This window comes from Dermacentor variabilis, chromosome 8, assembly GCF_050947875.1.
Source record: "Dermacentor variabilis isolate Ectoservices chromosome 8, ASM5094787v1, whole genome shotgun sequence".
NCBI lineage: Eukaryota > Metazoa > Arthropoda > Arachnida > Ixodida > Ixodidae > Dermacentor > Dermacentor variabilis.
This window is the reverse complement of record NC_134575.1, coordinates 94,960,474-94,977,269: the sequence shown is the minus strand read 5'-3', so window position 1 is coordinate 94,977,269 and position 16,796 is coordinate 94,960,474. Positions and strand designations below refer to the sequence as shown.

General features: G+C 48.1%; 1 protein-coding gene across 1 annotated transcript in view; it reads left to right on the top strand.

Moving 5' to 3' along the window:
- The window catches only part of LOC142591490 (sodium-coupled monocarboxylate transporter 1-like), an 83,256-nt gene extending 66,847 nt beyond the window's left edge, over positions 1 to 16,409 (top strand). The window contains exons 12-16 of the mRNA XM_075703819.1: positions 1,603 to 1,689; positions 3,647 to 3,831; positions 12,134 to 12,234; positions 13,970 to 14,064; positions 16,257 to 16,409. Of these exons, the coding sequence (XP_075559934.1) occupies positions 1,603 to 1,689; positions 3,647 to 3,831; positions 12,134 to 12,234; positions 13,970 to 14,064; positions 16,257 to 16,409 (621 nt within the window). The remainder of the gene's footprint in view (positions 1 to 1,602; positions 1,690 to 3,646; positions 3,832 to 12,133; positions 12,235 to 13,969; positions 14,065 to 16,256) is intronic.
- The last annotated feature ends 387 nt before the right edge of the window (positions 16,410 to 16,796 follow it).

Sequence of the window (16,796 nt, the reverse complement as noted above, 5' to 3'; positions counted from 1 at the left end):
CAGCAAATTAGGAAACCACCATCCGTTTCGATGAGGCATGGTAGCTCAGCATCCTTTTTGCCCGGGCTGTTACACGCCAAGCGTAACAATACCCACGTCGTTAACAAAGGTAGTGAAGGTGAATGGCGTAGCGGTGCGCTTAGCCGTCTGCAAATTTTTCTTGCCTTTTGTGGTTATCAAACGCCCAGACATTTTCGCAGACGTCGGCGATCGAACACGTTAGGGTTGAAGACGCACCTTGCGGTGCCGTGCATTCCTGAAGTGAGCTGAATAGTGCATGACTGCGCAAGGAGGCCGCATACACTCACTGTTTTAGCAATATGGGTTTTACGAGATATGGCGTCTACGACGTGTTTCCGCCTTCCAATCCAGCGTGCGCAGCCAGCAAAAGCATCATCTGCGAGATCTACTTTTCCTATCTAAAGAAATCCGTCGCTGGGGCGTGGCTTCGGGCGCCACCTAAAGGAGCCCCGTTATACGCGACTCTCCCACCTAAACTACTCAACAATTCCCGCTCAAACTTCACACAGCGGTAGCATTCTTCACTGGGTTCAGTTTGCTGCAAGGTTTGCGAGAATTTTAGTTTTAGTTTAGAAGCTTAGTTCAACACAAAGCCGAAGTGTGCGTCGTCTATTTCAGACTCCACTTAAGACATTTTGCTGCGAAAGAAACAGTGGCGCCATCTGTCCGCACTACTGGAAAAGCGCGTTTCACCGTGTTTTGCGCAAAGTGCTTTTTTAGTCTCGCCACTTAAAACCGCGATGACTTCCGTTTTTGTGCAAACGAAACAGATTTCAAACTAAATTTTGAGATTTTACGTGCCACAGCCACGATCCGATTATGAGGTTAGCTCTGGACTAAATTTGAAACATGTTCACTAACAATTGCCAAACGGTACTAAACTGAACTCACTACAAAATGCTATGTTTGTGCAATATTTTATCGGAAGTGAGATTGCGGTTAGCCGTTAAGAGGTATGCTTCTTGCAGGAACACTTGATAGGCAGATTACTCGTGAGGTGGTATCGGCGTAACACGCGAAAAATGCCCAAAATTTCGCAGTATTTCATCTAAGATAAGAAATTATTTCTGAGAGTGCTTAGAATATTAGTAAATTTGTCTCAAAACACAATAGCACACGTGTAAGCTAACCTGCCTTGCTTGCTTAGTGACTATGGTGTTCGGCTGCTTATCGCGAGGTCGCGGAGTCGAATCCCGGCCGTGGCGGTCGTATTTCGATCGGGCGGAATGTGAAAGCATCCCTGTACTTAGATTTAGGTGCACGTTAGAGAACCTCAGGTTGTCCAAGTTTCCGGAGTACCCCACTACGGCTGCTTCAAAATCAGATCGTGGTTTTGGCAAGTAAAACCCCATAATTTAGTTCTTTATGTATAAACGACAAATGATGCCGTTCAAATAGCTGAGTGCTGCATTCACGGCCAGTGCGCATGGCTCGCAGTTTAGATCGGCATCACAGTGTTCGTTAGACAGTTTATCTCGGTTACATATTTCCAGCAGTCCGTTTACTGTAAGAGCGTCTCAAGCTTACCGTATTATACGTTATGATGGAATTTTCTTGTTTGTTTCGCTTTTTTTTTCGTAGCTGTTTGTGTCCTTGTACTCCTCGGCTTCGGGCCCATTCTCCGGTCTGATACTTCTCGCCATCTCGTCTCCGTGGGTGAACGCGAAGGTAAATTTTATTTACGCGTGATTTCAAGGGTTAAACTACAACACTGATTTGTGTGCGCTCAATAATCAAACGGTATCACTTCTGAATCTGGTTATTTTTCCTTCGTTATGCGTCGCCAAACTTGTAATAGGATTTCAAAGGCACCAACACCCTCTAACTTAGCAGAAGGGAGTTCGCATACATTATTATGCTTTGCGCAACGTAAGGAACATAAAAACAATAAAAAGAGCACAGTAGTTCCATTGCTCTCACGTTATCTACGTTAAGCCAAGCAGAGGCACTATGCCAAAGATCAAGTTGTTCTAGAGTTCACATGCACTATTCACCAGGTAAATGTTATCATTTAGTAGTCATTCATGCAACTAAAACTAACCCCCCGTCTAAGTTGTGCTGACAAATACAAATGTGTAAATTTTGCCTATCGAGGCAGCGCTGCTGCTGATGTAGTTGTTTGAATCACGAATAAATATTTACGTACATGCCATTATGGGGGCCACTGTTCTTTCGCGTGCGCTTATATCACTCACTATCTGTCGCTAACTGGTATAGATGCGCACCCGGATAGTAGTGCATACAGCGATGGTGTTTTAATCGCTTTAAGCCGCATATAGTTACTTCACACAGTGTACGAAAAAAAATATGAAAGGGGGGGTGTATTTTGGGGGCAAATAACGATCCCTGTAGACAGATAGCTTCGAATCTGCCTTCTGCAATTTGGTGTATAGTTCCCGTGTTGAAAAAAACCGAAATGTAACTTTCCTTTATTTCACTGAAGGAAACGGAACTTGTATATCCGGCTTTACATGGAAATCTCGCGCTCCTTTTCATATATGTGCAAATTGCGACTAATGTGAACTTCAGCAAGAGTGGTGCAAAGATATTCAATAGCATGATAGAAACACATGCCGCAGTTCAGCATAACGTACAAGGACTTAACACAAATGCTCATTATACATTGCACAACAGATACAAAGGGTATTGAAGCATAAGTACCCTGCTATGTGGAAAGCGTTTCAGAGAGTTTGAGCGTAATGATAAGCTAAAACAGCGCTAAGCGTTCCCAATGGACTGTAAGAAATGCAATGAGCCATTGTTACCTTGCGCCAGGTTATAGCTAAGTGTTCGTGGTACAATCCACATTTAAATATGTCAGCACACTCGTCATGTTGATATTAACAATTGCCGCGCGTACAAAAATTGGTAATGCATAATGTCGCGATAAATGCAGCAGCCAAATGCACCTTTTGATTCATTTCATAGCATACAAGACGTTAATGTAGTCGCTGAAGATGTCCACGTGATCGTGTCGTGACATAAACTCCTACGATTGTTGAAAATAAGGCATGCGTGTACATTCTGCAACGTTCTGTCTCACACGTTCAGCAACATTGTACGACGTCCTCACTGAGCGAAAAAAAGTGCCAGAACCAGGTCAATTACTTGGCGATGTCTAAACTACCATCTGTCGCTTTCTTTCTACGTCGCTTGCAATACGCTTCCTATTGTAAACCACGCATTCGTATGCGAGGTCGTGGGCAGGACTACACGAGCAAAAGACACGCAAGAATTGGTCACTAGATTAACAATTTCGGAATGATGAGAATTTGCATTTTCGACATAAAAAGGCAGATCACAGAAGTTTTCTTTATTCCTTTCATAGTTTGATGGACGTGTGTTTACCTTGCGAACCCTTAAAGAACCCACGCTAGCGTGTTCTATATTTGGGCCACCAAGGAATCCGCAAAAATATAATTTTGGTTTAGCATAGTTCTGCAACGTGGAATGGCATTAATAGCATTGTATTGATCGAACACGCGCACGTAAGCTGACCGCTTGACTTCAGCCGTCGTGCCATGGATCCGAAGAAAAGTATTCTTGTTTTCGCGACACCATTATTCTTTATCGAAACAGGGAGTGAACATCCTAGGATAGACAGTCTTTTTACGTGATCGCGCAGGGGGCTGCGTGGGCAAGTATTCTGGTCTGCGTGCTACAGCTGTGGCATGCGGTGGGAAGAATGCTGTCGGCAATCCCTCCACCTCCCGTGATTCCCGGAACGCTGGAGAGATGCCCTTCGCGGTCCAACGACACCGGGATGCTCGCTGGCTCTCGCATCCTGGCTGATGAACCACTTCAGTACGGGTAGCTTGCTTTGTGTTGGCTTATGTCGCTTTTTGCAAAGTCTTGTGTTGTTTTCGGGCAGTGCCTACTGGTGTTGCGTTTCGCCTGCGACACGCGGTTTTGCCGGCGCGACTGCGGCGGGGCGGCAGACATTTTGGCCCGTTCGGCGTCGCCGCAACGCTCCCCGCCAGGCGTTTCCAGGCGTTTCCAGGCGCGACTGCGGCGGGGCGGCAGACATTTTGGCCCGTTCGGCGTCGCCGCAACGCTCCCCGCCAGGCGTTTCCAGGCGTTTCCAGGGATGTTCCGATGCCACGTGTCTTCATGTGCGTGTGTGAGTGTATGTGCCATTGTGCCCGAACCAGGCGATGCGACAGCAGGGGGTCACCCTCTCCTTCCAGTCATTGTGCCCGACCAGAGGCGCTACGACAGTGTGCGTCACCATTAGCCCATTGTACAATCACGTGCTCGTCTATTGAGGGGTTCCTTCTTGCCCTCAACTGCGAGAGTATAAAAACAGCTGCCCCCGGACGCCAAAAGGAGGGCTCCGATTTCTTCTGTTGAGTAAAGTGCTCTCCCGTCTCTCTACTTCGGTCAACCTGACCGCCAACTCTTTGCGATGTTAAAATAAACAAGTTGTTTTGTTGTTACCAGTCGACTCATGCTTTGCCGGGACCTTCGGATGCTTCCAGTTGTACCCCAGGCCGCCAGGCCAACGCTACCCTTGGGGCTTGCGACCCAGGTACAACCACGGGCGTCAGCGCCGAGTTCCCAACAACCGAGGCCATCGGTGGGATCCAAACAACTGTCTGCCAGCGGTGAGATCGCGACAACGGAGGCCAGCAGCGAAGAGATGCAGTTGACTGTATGCTGAGCAGCTCAACGACGATCCGGGAGCAGTGCAACGAGCCCTGTGTGATGACTGGTTGCCTGCAGCGGAACGACTGCGCTGGACTCTTGGCTGCGAGGTTTGGTGAGTGCGGGACTTTCTTCTTCTGAGCTTTGCCAGGCTTTTGTTAGTGTCAGAAACAGAGCTGGTAATTGTGGTTGTCGTTGCTGCCGGGTTAGTTTGCGGCAAGACAATAGTAAGCAGTAGAGAAAGCAGCATTCAGAGCAGCCATGGATTTGAAGTCGTTGCGCAAACCGAAATTGTTGGAGCTTGCAAGAGAGTTGGGTCTGGATGTCTCAGACAAACTAAGAAAACCTGAACTGCTAAAGGCTATTCTTGAGTTAGAGGCTGAGGATGACGAGCTGTCGGAATGCCTTGAGACCATTGAGGAGAGGGAGACTGCAAAAAGACAGGAGCGCGAACTTAAAGAGCAAAAAGAAAAAGAAGAGCGTGAACGTAAAGAACAGAAAGAAAAAGAAGAGCGTGAACGTAAAGAACAGAAAGAGCGAGAGCAACAAGAGCGTGACCGTCAACACGCTTTGGAAATGAAGCGTCTCGAGATAGAGATGGAACGCGCTCGTAATGGAAGTCAGGCACACGGTGCAGGAGAACGCGTATTGTTCAAAATGACTGACCTGATGCGGCCGTTTAAGCTTGGAGAGGACATTGGTTTGTTCCTGGTTAACTTTGAGCGAACGTGCGAGAAGCAGGGGTTCTCTCGGGAAACGTGGCCACAGCGCTTGCTCACTTTGTTACCCGGCGAGGCGGCCGACGTAGTCGCTCGCTTGGATAGAGAGGAGGCAGAGGATTTCGACAAAGTAAAATCGAGTCTGCTAAAAAAGTACCGGCTGTCTGCGGAGGCGTTCCGTCGGAAGTTTCGGGAAAATGAGAAAGGCAGAAGTGAGTCATATACAGAGTTTGCGTATAGGCTTATGTCAAACATGCAGGAGTGGCTCAAAGAAGAGAAAGCGTTTGGTGACCACGATAAAGTTCTGCAGTGCTTCGGGCTAGAACAGTTTTATAGTCGGTTACCGGTGAACGTGCGATACTGGGTCTTAGATAGGCCAGACGTTTGTACGGTGGCTAAAGTCGCTGAGCTAGCCGAGGAGTTTGTGACGCGTCGGGCTCGCGGAGCTAAGGACGGTCAAAAGGGTGAATTTGGCTCGAAGTTTGAGAGGCCGAAGTTCACGCCCATGAGATTAAAGGGGGACACGCGTAGTGAGGATGCGAGTGAAAGCAGTCCGACCAAACGTAAAGAGACGGCGGCAGCCAAACGCAGAAAGCGGTTCGAGATGAGGCGAGCGCGCTTGTGTTATACGTGCCAGAAGCCGGGTCACTTTTCGGCGCAGTGTCCGGAAACAAGACCAAAAGTTGTGTTTTTTTCAATAGGCAGCACTGACGAGAACATGAAGCTTCTCGAGCCTTACATGCGAGACCTCCTCGTGAACGGGAAAGAGTGCCGGGTGCTTCGCGATTCCGCAGCTACGATGGATGTAGTTCACCCGTCTTACGTAGAACCCCATATGTTCACGGGCGAGTGCGCATGGATCAAGCAAGCCGTGGAAGCTCATAGCGTGTGTCTGCCGGTAGCAAAGGTGCTTATTGAAGGACCTTTCGGAGCGCTTGAGACGGAGGCGGCAGTGTCATCTATGCTGCCACCCCAGTACCCGTACCTATTTTCAAACAGGTCCGATCACCTCCTGCGCGAGAAGGGGCTTTTGTTTGGTGAAGCTAGTGTTCAGGCCTTAACCAGATCGAAGGTTCGGGAGCTCGCTGCAAAGGCGGTAGTTGCGGGGCCGACGTTATCAAACAACGAAAAAGGGTCAGAGGCGCAGCAAGCTGATATTCAGAGCACGCCCGAACTGAATAAACTTGAGTCTGTAACGTTAAAGGCACCAGATACCGGAGAGGAAAATCCCGATGCGGGAAAGTTAGAAGAGCTATCTACTGATTTGCTCATCGCGCCTACGTCAGACGGACTTAATAGGTTGCTAAAAGTCAGCCGGTCGGCTTTGATAGCCGAGCAAAAAAAGGATGGCAGCCTGGAAAACGTGCGCTGCAATGTCAAAGAAGGTATCGCCAGGAAAACTGCGCGTTTTGTGGAAAGAGGTGGAGTCCTGTACCGGAAGTATCTAGACCGCCGAGGAGTGGAGTTCGATCAGTTGATCGTGCCTCAATGCTATCGTCAGGATCTGTTGCGCTTGTCACACGGGGGTTCGTGGTCCGGACACCTTGGAGTTAAGAAAACTAAGGACCGTCTCTTGCAAGAGTACTATTGGCCAGGGTGTTTTCGGGACGCAGACCATTTCGTAAGGTCATGTGACACCTGTCAGCGGGTGGGCAAACCAGGGGACAAATCGAGGGCGCCGTTGAAATTGGTACCTATCATTACGGAGCCTTTTAGACGGCTCGTTATTGATACAGTGGGACCTCTGCCGGTAACAGCCACGGGGTACAGACACATTTTGACTGTGATCTGCCCAGCGACAAAGTTCCCTGAAGCAATGCCGCTTAAAGAACTCAGCTCAGTTGAGATAGTCAATGCACTACTGTCCATATTTGCGCGAGTTGGTTTTCCTGCGGAAATCCAATCAGATCAGGGCACAGTGTTTACTAGCGCTTTGACGACAACTTTTCTCGAAACGTGTGGGGTAAAGCTGCTACACAGCTCAGTGTACCACCCACAGTCGAATTCCGTTGAGAAGCTCCACTCCGTCATGAAGCGCGTGTTGAGAGCCTTGTGTTTTGAACATCAAACTGACTGGGAGCTGTGTCTGGCTGGGGTGATGTTTGCGTTAAGAACCGCGCCGCATGCAGCTACGGGGTTTTCGCCAGCTGAACTGGTGTACGCTCGCTCGCTTCGGTCTCCGCTTCGCATGCTTCGAGAATCGTGGGAAGGTAGGGGCGACGACCCAGTCGTGGTGGAGTACGTACTTAAGCTCCTCGAACGCTTAAGAAGGGCACAGGAGTTGTCAGGTGAAGCAATGACAAAGGCCCAGCAGAGGGCCAAGGTTTATTATGATCGGACAGCCAGGGCCCGTCGTTTTGAGGTGGGCGATGAGGTCATGATATTGCGCACATCGCTAAACAACAAACTAGACGTGCAGTGGGAGGGCCCAGCGCGAATTGTTCAGAAACTGTCGGACGTTAACTACGTGGTAAGTCTGCCAGGAAAGCGGAAAGCACAGCAAGTTTACCACTGTAATCTGCTCAAACCTTATAGACAAAGGGAAGCAGTGGTGTGCATGATGGTAAACGTTCCTGAAGAGCTTCCGGTCGAGCTTCCGGGACTAGGCTCAGTGACGAACAGGGAAGACACCGGTCAAGTCATTAGTGACCTTATCAGTAAAGCACCGCTGTCGCCCGAGCAGAAAACCGAACTACACCGGCTATTACAAGAGTTTCAAGGTCTGTTCTCTGAGAGGCCTGGTAGGACTTCTGTACTTACTCATGATATAGAACTTACCTCCCCAGAGCCAGTACGATCCAAGGCGTATCAGGTGTCACCCCGCCAGAGCGATATTATGGAGGCTGAGGTAAAGAAAATGCTACAGCTCGGTGTTATTCAGGCAGGTGAGAGTGATTATACCTCCCCTTTGATTTTAGTTGAGGTACCGGGCAAGGAACCTCGTCCTTGCGTCGACTACCGCAGGCTTAATTCCATCACTAAGGATCAAATTTATCCGATCCCTAACATCGAGGAGCGCCTTGAGAAAGTTAGTAGCGCTCAGTTTATTTCCACCCTAGATCTTGTCAGGGGTTATTGGCAGGTTCCACTTACAGAAGAGGCTAGTAGGTATGCGGCGTTCATTTCACCAATGGGAACATTCCGTCCTAAAGTGTTGAGTTTTGGTTTGAAGAACGCGCCATACTGTTTTTCAAGCCTCATGGATAAAGTGTTGCGGGGACAGCAAGAATTCGCTTTACCGTATCTAGACGACGTAGCGATATTCTCCGCATCCTGGTCTGAGCATATGGCACACTTGCGGGCAGTGCTAACCCGCCTGCGCGAAGCGGGCTTGACAGTAAAGGCTCCTAAGTGCCAGTTAGCACAGGCCGAGGTTGTCTACCTCGGTCACGTGATTGGTCAGGGTCGTCGCCGCCCCTCTGAAATAAAAGTGGCCGCTGTGCGAGACTTTCCGCAACCGCGCACAAAGACCGATATTCGGTCGTTCTTAGGTGTCGCCGGCTACTATCAGAGGTCCATCCCCAGGTACTCTGATATCGCGGCTCCCCTGACGGATACTCTAAGAAAGTCAGAGCCTCAAACAGTCGTCTGGGACGAGACAAAGGAAAGAGCTTTTAGCGCCCTAAAGAGTGCCCTAACAAACCAGCCTGTGCTACGATCGCCAGACTATACAAAAGGGTTCATTGTTCAGTGCGATGCTATTGAGCGAGGCATGGGCGTTGTACTGTGCCAACGGGAAAAGGGAGAAGTAGAACACCCCGTCCTGTATGCTAGTCGTAAGCTGACCAGTCGTGAGCAGGCGTATAGCGCCACCGAGAAAGAGTGTGCATGTCTCGTGTGGGCCGTTCAGAAATTGTCATGCTATCTAGCCGGCTCGAGGTTTATCATTGAGACGGATCACTGCCCTCTCCAATGGCTGCAGACCATCTCTCCCAAAAATGGCCGCCTCCTGCGCTGGAGCCTCGCTTTACAACAATATTCCTTTGAGGTGCGTTACAAAAAGGGGAGTCTCAACGGTAACGCCGATGGCTTAAGTCGAAGCCCCTAACGTAGGAATCAGCCTCAAAATTGTTTGTTACTGATGTTTTTCTTCCTGAGGCAGGATTTTTTTTAACATATTGCTTTTGTTTAGTGTTTCAAAGTGATGATATGCTTTCTAGTGCAATTTTCCAATTTGTGGACGCGTTCTGAGTGATGCTAGACTACTGTAAGGAACTAGGCAGTGGTATAAAAAGGGGAAAGAGCCTGGCAGGGCTTAGTGAGGGTTGTGCCGTGCTTGCTGACTGAGCGGTTGAGTTTCAGCGTAGTTCTAACGCTTGCCGGGAACGAGAACAAAAATGTGAACTCTCCCGAAGTCACTTTGCAGTGTCCCGTGCGAACCTGAACGAGAGAACGAGGCCTTCTCTGTGCGCTGCGCTCAAGAAACGTCGAGGGACGCCCGACTTCGGTTATGAGCATCATCGAGCGACATCCCTCCGGACAGCGGATGCAGTCCCCTGTCCATCGGGATCTCCTTCCCCCGGCGGGGCGGTCTGTTGCGTTTCGCCTGCGACACGCGGTTTTGCCGGCGCGACTGCGGCGGGGCGGCAGACATTTTGGCCCGTTCGGCGTCGCCGCAACGCTCCCCGCCAGGCGTTTCCAGGCGTTTCCAGGCGCGACTGCGGCGGGGCGGCAGACATTTTGGCCCGTTCGGCGTCGCCGCAACGCTCCCCGCCAGGCGTTTCCAGGCGTTTCCAGGCATGTTCCGATGCCACGTGTCTTCATGTGCGTGTGTGAGTGTATGTGCCATTGTGCCCGAACCAGGCGATGCGACAGCAGGGGGTCACCCTCTCCTTCCAGTCATTGTGCCCGACCAGAGGCGCTACGACAGTGTGCGTCACCATTAGCCCATTGTACAATCACGTGCTCGTCTATTGAGGGGTTCCTTCTTGCCCTCAACTGCGAGAGTATAAAAACAGCTGCCCCCGGACGCCAAAAGGAGGGCTCCGATTTCTTCTGTTGAGTAAAGTGCTCTCCCGTCTCTCTACTTCGGTCAACCTGACCGCCAACTCTTTGCGATGTTAAAATAAACAAGTTGTTTTGTTGTTACCAGTCGACTCATGCTTTGCCGGGACCTTCGGATGCTTCCAGTTGTACCCCAGGCCGCCAGGCCAACGCTACCCTTGGGGCTTGCGACCCAGGTACAACCACGGGCGTCAGCGCCGAGTTCCCAACAACCGAGGCCATCGGTGGGATCCAAACACTGGGTAGGCAGCGTCCGCGCGTGCCTGCCCAGGTGGCTGTATCTTGAATATCTTGAAAGCTATCCGTGATGGGACTAGGTAGGTCATCTCTGGGAAGGGAGGAGGGGGCGGACGCGTTTTATTCGGGGCCGGCGCGTTCAACCGCGCGCACTCGTCCCAGCTGCTGTCTTGAAAGTCATCTGCGGTGTGTACAGAGTCCACCGCGCGCTGCGTTTTCCCGTCGTTCCCTTTGATGCGAGCAGCAGCGCGAAGGTCAATTCGCTCGCTGCTGCTGCTGCTGCAGCGCTTACTCACTGTAGCGTTTTGACAGCGAGTTTCCGTGGTCATCGAGTAAGATGTGTTCGTGCTTGCTTGTGCGCGCATGACACCATGCTTGTTAATTTAGTTAGTGTGCTTATGTTTACAACTTCATAAGGTTGGTGAAACTACTATACTAACTTAGTTTAGCTGTCCACTAATTTGCTATCGTAATAAATGTTTCGATTTTTGGGCAGAACTGCGACTTTTTTTGCAGATTGCGCGTGTGTGTATTTCGGACGTCATACCCCTGTCGTAGACCAGGCCTCGGAAAGGCACCAGTATCAGGTGAACTAAATTTAATTTGGGTATTAAAGTGGAAGTGAACGAACAGTACCGATTGTACTCGGGTCTAAAGCAACGACAGCAGGAAATATCTCAAAGTATATTTCTGCAGCCCTAATCGCAAATTTTAGCTATACGCTACGAATTGTACGGTGCTGTTTGGGGAGCATCTGACCTCAACTATGTGTTTCATTGGTTTTTATTGGTGGAGACAACATATGTGAAAATACCACGTTCCCACGATGCTGGAAGACGAGGCTCCTCTGTCAATGTAGACACTCTCTTTTTCAGTCTCGATTAACGTCAGAAAGCCCGTCCCCTCGAGACTTCTCCCATACCGCAGCCGAGAGACCGCGTCGAGCTTGTGTTGCGAGCCCCACCACCCTTGTTTTTTTTTTTTTTTTTTGCGAGCCCCACCACCTTTGCTTATTTCTGCGCACTCGCAGTGATCGTCTTACGCGTTCTGCATTGGATGATTTACCGAGGTCACGTGCTACAATCGCTGTCGCTACAGGCAGTGCGTTTTGTGTAGAGGCATTCGCGCCAAAATTTGCTTAGTCTTGAAGCGATACTCGGTAAACAGGAAGAGCTTATGGACTTCTGTTTAAACTTTCAGCTGTTTTCGTGTACTTTGCAGACAGGATTGCTGCCGCGTGATCTACGAGCCACGCTTTGGTGTTTACAATGACCAGACCTGGTGAGGGGCACTTTAAGTCAATCAGATTGGGAGAAAGCCGCCTAAAGCTCAGCGACGGACATCAAAAGACCGGAAATTCGATGTTTAAACCTCGTCGCTCAAATTTCCAGAGGACTATACGGTACCCCGAAATCGTCGCCGCTTCTAGATCGGGGCTTCATATTTGAGCCCTACCAAGTGCGTAATTGGTAACCGGCAAAATCTTTAGACACGACTGTCTTGTGCAGACTCTACGTCTTCCCGCTGTACCGCTTGTCGTTCTTCTGGATCACCTTCATCGGAGCCCTCCTCACGATCCTTTTAGGAACAACGCTGAGTCTCGTTACAGGCGAGTAGCCGCAGGGGTTTTACATCCATAGTATTGCATACGAGAGTGTCATATTCGGGCAGTTGCAAATACTGCAGAGCCGCGCGGATCTGCAGTGCTGTACACCAAAGCGCCTACAAGTAAGTGATTTGTTGCACGCTGCGGTTCGTTCATGGTTCTGCTCGGTCCTTTCCGCATAGACTTTTGATAGTGTTTAGTTGATGTCAACAATTTAAGGGGCGTTATTTCCGCGAAACGGCTCAATTTCTGCCCATCTCATTTCAGGACGCCCACCTTCCTGCCAACTTTTGTCATGCCGTCGAGCTAGTGCCTATACTATTCGACATCCGCTACACTAAATGAATAATTTGGAAAACCTTTCACGTCTCTGGACCCTGGTTCGGGAGGATTACGTTTGCACGATCGCCCGCCTTTAATTTTATAAGTTCACGGCGAAATAATTTGAGTTCTTTAATATGCGAAAAGCGCGAGCTACCCAATTAGTTTGAACTTAAGCGTGCTTTGATAAAACTCGATCTAACGAAACCCCATTTTACGAATTTCCCGATATGAGGAAGGAACTTCTATTCGCCGGTAGATGCCCATAGGGTTTAACGTTGTCATGAACCCGAATTAGCGAAACGAACTTGGCCACCAAACTTGATTTAACAAACATTTCCTGAAATAATTATTTCTTTCTCTTTGTGACACAAGATGGATTTTCCTTCGAGCGTCCGCTCACACGCATTCGCGATCAAACATCTGCGCGCCCCACTCACGGCCCTAGCTTTACTTCGACGAGGCTTCACGCTGCGCTCATTCACGGAACAACGGACTCAGCAGTCGTCAATCTTTTGAGGCGGTTTGCGGGGCCCCACCACGGAACCGAGGACGCATTGCAAGCGATTGTGGGCTGTGAGAAGCGCGTGCGCCCACTGGTGGTGAAGCGCACGCAGGCGAACATCACGAGTTCTTTTCACTGCAACATGCTGAATAGGCAGTTCTCTCCAGAAGACCGAGGTGGTTTTTTTTTTCTTTCGGTTTCACGCACAAGCAATTTGGGCCGGCCTCGCGGACTTTTCACATACGCAGGCGTGGGTTAGCTTGTGGGTGTCGCCACGTTAAAATTTTAGATTTCGGAGGACCGAACAATCCCTTTCTCGATTTTACGAACTACCCAGTTTCACGAAATAATTCGAGCGTGCTGATCGCGTAGTTAAATCGAGTTTCCACTGTAATTCCAACCTACGCCAAACGGCAACCAGGGTAGCGGGCCTTTTTATTATGTAGGTAAAGTGACACCACTCATTTGCGGTTTTAAATAGTTGCATTATTACGCCAATTGGGCTCTGAAAACGAAAAGCACATACGAATTCCTGCTTTAAATTTCAGCCGCAGCTATTATTTGGCAAAGCTCACTGGAACCCACCGCGCTAGCATAGCGGATATGCGTTGCGCTGCTGAGTACGAGTTCGCGGGTTCCATACCCGGACGTGCCCGCGGCATTCTGATGGAAGTGGAACGCAATAATTTTCGTGCACCGACCTTGGTGTGCGCGTCAAGGCAGCCCGGGCGATCAAATTAATGCAGAACCCTCCACTATAACCTCCCTCATAAAGTGATGTTAAGTATAGGTAGGTTGAAGTTCACAAAATAGTTTTTTTAAAGAAATTCGTGCAAAGTTATCGTCTGCTTAGCCTTATCCTAAATGGTGACATGAGAGCGACCGCTGACACTGTTACCGTCTTCCTTGCAGGCGGTGCAAAACAGTCGACAGCGAATTTGCGCTTCACTAGTCCCGTCTTTCTGAACTTTTGGAGGCGCTTCAAGTTTTTTCAGCAAGCGCTGCAGGTGAGCTGAGTTCGCGGCGAAAAGGAAACAAAGAATCACACGAACAGCCTCTACTAAAAATTTAGCTTATTATGTGCTTTTACGATTGTGGAGGCTAATACCGCGTGGAAAACAAGTGTGCCTACAAGCCTTCTCTATTCCCTGCACAGCTTAAAAGAATTCTCATTTTGTGTAGGCTCGGCGAGTTTTAAATTGTGAAAGGGACCTAGGTTTGTATATTCTCCACCTTTATGAACAGTGTTGAAGTGCGTTATGAATTTTGTTGACGCCTTCACAACGCCTCAATGAACGTTGTGAAGACGAAAGGATACACTGCATCAAAAGCACTTATGCCTCGTGTTACTGTCGAAGTAAGAAACTACGCAAAAGGTATTGTGCTTAAATCGCGTGCACAGTTCATTCGGAGATAAATTGCGCAGGAGGCCAGAATAGTACTGGAATAGTAGAATTTCTTTTGCTACCTATAGTCACAATGTGTATAAAACACATGACGTAACAACCAGAAGAAAGGAGATAACCGAGGGGCCCTTTTTTGTTACTCATATCCTAAATAGCCCAATAAACAATGACACCAAGGAAAACATAGGAAAAACAACTGGTACTTACTAACTGAATTAAAGAAATTATGAAATAATGGAAATGAAAGTGGGTCAAAAAATAACTTTGGCGCAGGTGGGGAACGATCCCACGCCTTCGCATTACGCGGACGATGCTCTGCCAACTGAGCTACCGCAGCGCCGTTCTCCCATCCACTTTCTTGTGTATTTGCGTTTTACTACTAGAACTGCCATTGGGAGTTTTAGCCAGCACCACCACTCACAAGCATTGCCGCCGCCAAGGTTTGTGAATAGTGGTGCTGGCTAACACAGACAGGGTTACTTCTAGTAGTAGCATATAAATCCCCAAGACAGTGGATGGGAGAACCGCGCCGCGGTAGCTCAACGACATATATATATATATATATATATATATATATATATATACTACTTTTGAGTTCCGCCTTCTACATCAAAAATCTAGTGACTGCTGTTTCAAATTTTTGATTAACACTGGCAATTATGTTATAAAATTTGCAAAAATCGTAAATATTAAGAAAACCAAACTGTCAAGTTCACAACTCTTTACTAGGAAAGGAAAAATGATATCACAATTCTGTGAATTGCATCTAATAGTACATTTAGAGCGGACAAAACGAATATGTTACACAAGAATCTAAAAAAATTGAGTAATATGAAAATACATCTTTTGCAGGACCCTTGTATACAACGTAACACATTCACGTTAGATATAAATCGACATATCGAATTTGTCCGCTTTGAATGATCTAATGGATGCCGTTTACAGAACCGCGATATCTGTTCTTAATGCAGAGCTGTTAATTTTTAAACTTCGTTACTCTATATTTTTTTCGAACTTCCGAATTCAGAAAATTTTTGCACAGAATGCATGCCCTAAATCGAAATTCCGCTTTCACCAGTCACCATAGTTTTACTTTCTCTCTCAAATGCAACAAATGTCATTAAAATGGGTCCAGCGGTATCTCAGAAAAGTTATTTTGCGTTTTACGTGTATTTGAATAGGCCGCGTTGGAATTGGGCGAGCTAAAGCTTCCTATTAAGGCTTCTCGATATCTGGCTCACATCTGCGCTAAAAATGTTATGAATCAACAGAATGAACGAATGAAACTTAGTTGACCATGTGTGATCATGTGTATCTCTCTACGTTTTTTGTCTAGCCTTGCACCCAGTATATCGTGATGATAGATAAACACAACGAATTCGCCCAAACATTCGTCATACATGATGGAAAAAGCAGAGGCGACGGCGCCCGGCATAAAGCGTTCCAGCTGCCATTACTCGTACCTCCTTATAGCTGTGGGAAAATTCAGCACCATTTTAGCGATATATATTAGAAACCATTGCGTTTACAGCTTGCATTACGTTGAGGTTCTTGGCGTGTTAAGGCCAGCAGCTAGCGTAGTATTCTAATAATTTTTTTGATTCCCACTAAACCCCCACAACGCAAGTACATTACAAGTGTAACATATTTGCTCTTTTTTGTGTCATATTTGTACTCATAATCTTAATTCCTAAATTAGACATTTGGCAACACAATGCGCGATTGGATGATGTATATACAGATGCTGTGACTTTTTAAGTTGTTTTCTAAAACGCTTGTTCTATTTTGCACAGCTTGACGAAGCCGAGGCGAGCCACAATAAGGAATCGACGCTTCTGAGCTACAACAACGACGAATGCACCGCCCTCAACGAGCAGGCCTCGCAAAATGGAAAGCAAGAGATCTTCAAGGAAGCTTCCAGTCGATTGCTTGAGTCCACCGCTTAGGCTAATCGCTGCGCGGGGTGCATGTTGTCATAGTTGCTTCTATATCAACTCATCCTCTGCAAATAATGCATAGATAAATAAACAAAATAAAGATTACAAAAGAATTGACGTTATTAAGTGTGCTGTAGACAAAGGAAGTAAATTACGCATCTCGCCTCCTCTAGCAAAAAGCACCAGAGCGATGTGCACTGATTGTAGGATCGGTCCTGACGTCAGAGTCCTGTGTAGTAGAGCCTTGTCAACACCCTCTTACATAGAACAATCACTTGTTTCTAGATCTGAGTAAATAATAAGTATGTCAACAGATAAATAGCGCACTAGGAGCCAGCCCAGATAGCCACATCTGCTTAGAGGTTAGTAAAAGCACAACTGGTCCATATAACAGGC